A 2,961-nucleotide genomic window follows, 5' to 3' on the forward strand; every position below is an offset into this window, starting at 1 on the left:
ATATCCATGAATCTTTTCGCACAATATGTGTGTACATTAATAAATAATTTCTTTTGCAGTGTAATCTCTACAGGGTAGAAATCTGTTGTTTCTTAGCCATAATTGCTCAATTCAGCATGCTCTAAGAAAAATAAGTAACATGGTGTGTGTTGTGTGTGTTTGTGTGTTGATGAATTCACTTAGACATTCAGAGTACAATATGAGAGTACTTTGACCTTATAACCATGGATACTTTAAGATCTCCTGAATGCTATTCCTTTACTCCACTTTATATACAGGATTACAGTGCACAAATCCTTGTCATGATGTCTTTGAACATACACAGATATTTACCCATCCCCCGCATATACATTCTAAATAAACAAAATCATTCATGTGGTAGTATATCAAATCTAACAGATTTCACATTTTAACATTTAGAGTAGGAAAATTTCTAAAATTAATGGTGTCTTGGTTTTATGAACTGATATACCTTGAACTATATCCACACTTACATAAAAATACTATTTCTTCATAATTTCAGACATAATTACAAATCATATGAGGATAAATTATTTCAAAATATACTAGGCTTAATATCTTACACTCTTGGTATATTAGTTATTGTCATGGTACTGCTAGAGTTGAACACTTAGATGATATAGCAAATTAAATATGAAAAAAAAGCAATCATCTAATGTTAATGTTATATTAATATTCAATGAATGCTAAATACTTCTCCAGAAATGTGATTCATTCTGCCTAAATTATTTATTAATATCAAAAGTTTTATTTGCAAGGTAAATCAAGATATTGGACTTAATGTTGAACTCCTATCGAAAATAAGTGTTTTCCAGGGTTTGGTCTATTCCAACAACTTTGCAATTTTCTGGATAATGTTGGAGATTATCCAGATGAGTGTGCTTGCTCCCGTATTATCTGAAGATAGAAATTAAAACATTACCAAAGAATTTCTAAACAGCAATTTTTTCAAAGCTGCTTTCACCTCTTTGTTTTGTAGACTATAGATGATAGGATTCAACATGGGGGTTAACGCACCATATACCAAAGTCATAAATTTATCTATTTCCTGTGAATCTACAGATGAGGGCTTCAGGTACATGGAGAGAGCCGTCCCATGGAGCAAAACCACCACAGTCAGATGGACTGCACATGTTGAAAAGGCTTTGCTTTGACCATCCACTGAGCTGATTCTCAGGATGTTGGAGAGGATGAAAGCATAAGAGATACAAATTAAAAGCATCAGCATAGGAACAAGAAGTACGGTGATCACCAGCATGATTAATTGCCCCATGGAGGTGTCCACACAAACAAGTTTTAAGACAGCCAGAATTTCACAAGCAAAATGATTGATGACACTACTACCACACGGAGACAGCTGCAATACAGACACTGGTTCCACCAGGGCAATGAAGCAGCCTGTCACCCAGGAACCAGCTGCAATCTGCACACAAATCCTCTTGTTCACGAGGATGGGGTATCTCAGGGGGTTGCAGATGGCGACATATCAGTCATATGCCATCATGGACAGGAGCACACACTCAGTGGAGCACATGGCAAGAGAGAAGTACATCTGAGCAGCACACCCTGAGAATGAGGGTAGTGTTTTTCCCTGAAACAAAGTTTATCAGCATTGGAGGGAAAGCAGAAGAGGTGTACCAGACATCTAAACAAGAGAGGTTGCTGAGGAAGAAGTACATGGGTGTGTATAGGCTGGAATCCAGGATGGTGATGGAGATCAGAATTATATTACCCAGCAAGGTGATCAGGTACATCAGCAAGCACAGCACAAATATGATGACCTCAACTTTGGGGTAGTAGGAAAATCCCAGGAAGAAAAAAATTGTTACAGATGTCAAATTTGCCTGGAACATTTTATTATGTCATGGTCATTTGCATATATGCATAGAATGGTTAACATTACATATATAAAACATAAGATCCTCTCCCTTTATATTTTCTGGTATTTTTTCTTCACATAAACTTGTAGTCTGTGCTTAAATGCTTCTCTAGCTTGGTGATAGCACTAGTGATATATTTTTGAAGGAATTTGTCATCATCAATAAGGAAAATTTCAATCAGGAAGTCAGCAAAGTATATTCAAGGTGTTATTTTTGCTGCAAGACTTTTTAAGGCAATGTTGGGGAATGGCAAGCTTTATTTCATAAATATCATGAGAGACTAAGGAAAGAAACAATCTTATGGGGTCTTTCTTTTTCCAAAAGCACATTTGTAACTGATCTGTGGTGAAGACATTTGTCTACCTCAGAGCCATTGGAATGATTTTCTTCCCCTAGTTGGGTAACAGTCTTCTTACTTAGGAAACTTTTCTGCTTTCCAAGTTCAGTATCTACGGCCATTTGTAGGGTTCTGTCCAAAATAATTTGGGTGATTCAGTTAGTAAAAAAAGACAGATTTCTGTAACCACAGATTAATTAACTGAAAAGCTTGAAAATTTAGACAAAGCCCAGACTTTCCATCTCAAACCCACGAAAATGCTGATATTCTCGTGATGGGACTTATAGCTGAGATTTCCTTCATATGGCCAGAATTGTTCTGACATATGTGCTCCAGAAACATCCTCCAAAGGACCAGCCATTCACACTGTAAAGTGATTTAAGTTTTTTGTTGCTTGTGAAAAGTTTCTAATTCATGCAGCAAATTAAAGTTAGAAATCTTTTGTACAGTATTAAAAATTCTGAAACTCCAGGGACAATCTCCCATAGATCCAATTATAGTCAGTAGCTGATCTGTTCTAATTCTTGTGTTATTCAAACAAGAAATTACCTTTGTCCTGTCTGTGCTGACTATGGGAGAGGGAACTTTGCTCTGCTCCTAATTGTGTTATTAAATCAGTCAATCTGGATTTTAATTCTCACTCTTTCCCTCTTTGTTTGACTATGGCAATGTCCTTGCTTTTCTTTCCTCATTTAGACAAGATTCACTGCAACCATAATACAA

General features: G+C 36.2%; 1 protein-coding gene across 1 annotated transcript; it reads right to left on the reverse strand.

The window, feature by feature from the left end:
* Positions 1-931: 931 nt before the first annotated feature.
* LOC103073446 (olfactory receptor 13F1-like) lies at positions 932-1,874 on the reverse strand. The gene is given in 2 exon segments (XM_082931292.1): positions 932-1,597; positions 1,599-1,874. Coding segments are annotated over 2 exon segments (942 nt in total).
* Positions 1,875-2,961: the final 1,087 nt, after the last annotated feature.

The sequence above is a fragment of the Lipotes vexillifer genome, unplaced genomic scaffold, assembly GCF_000442215.2.
Source record: "Lipotes vexillifer unplaced genomic scaffold, Lipotes_vexillifer_v1.1 scaffold1035, whole genome shotgun sequence".
Taxonomy (NCBI): Eukaryota; Metazoa; Chordata; class Mammalia; order Artiodactyla; family Lipotidae; genus Lipotes; species Lipotes vexillifer.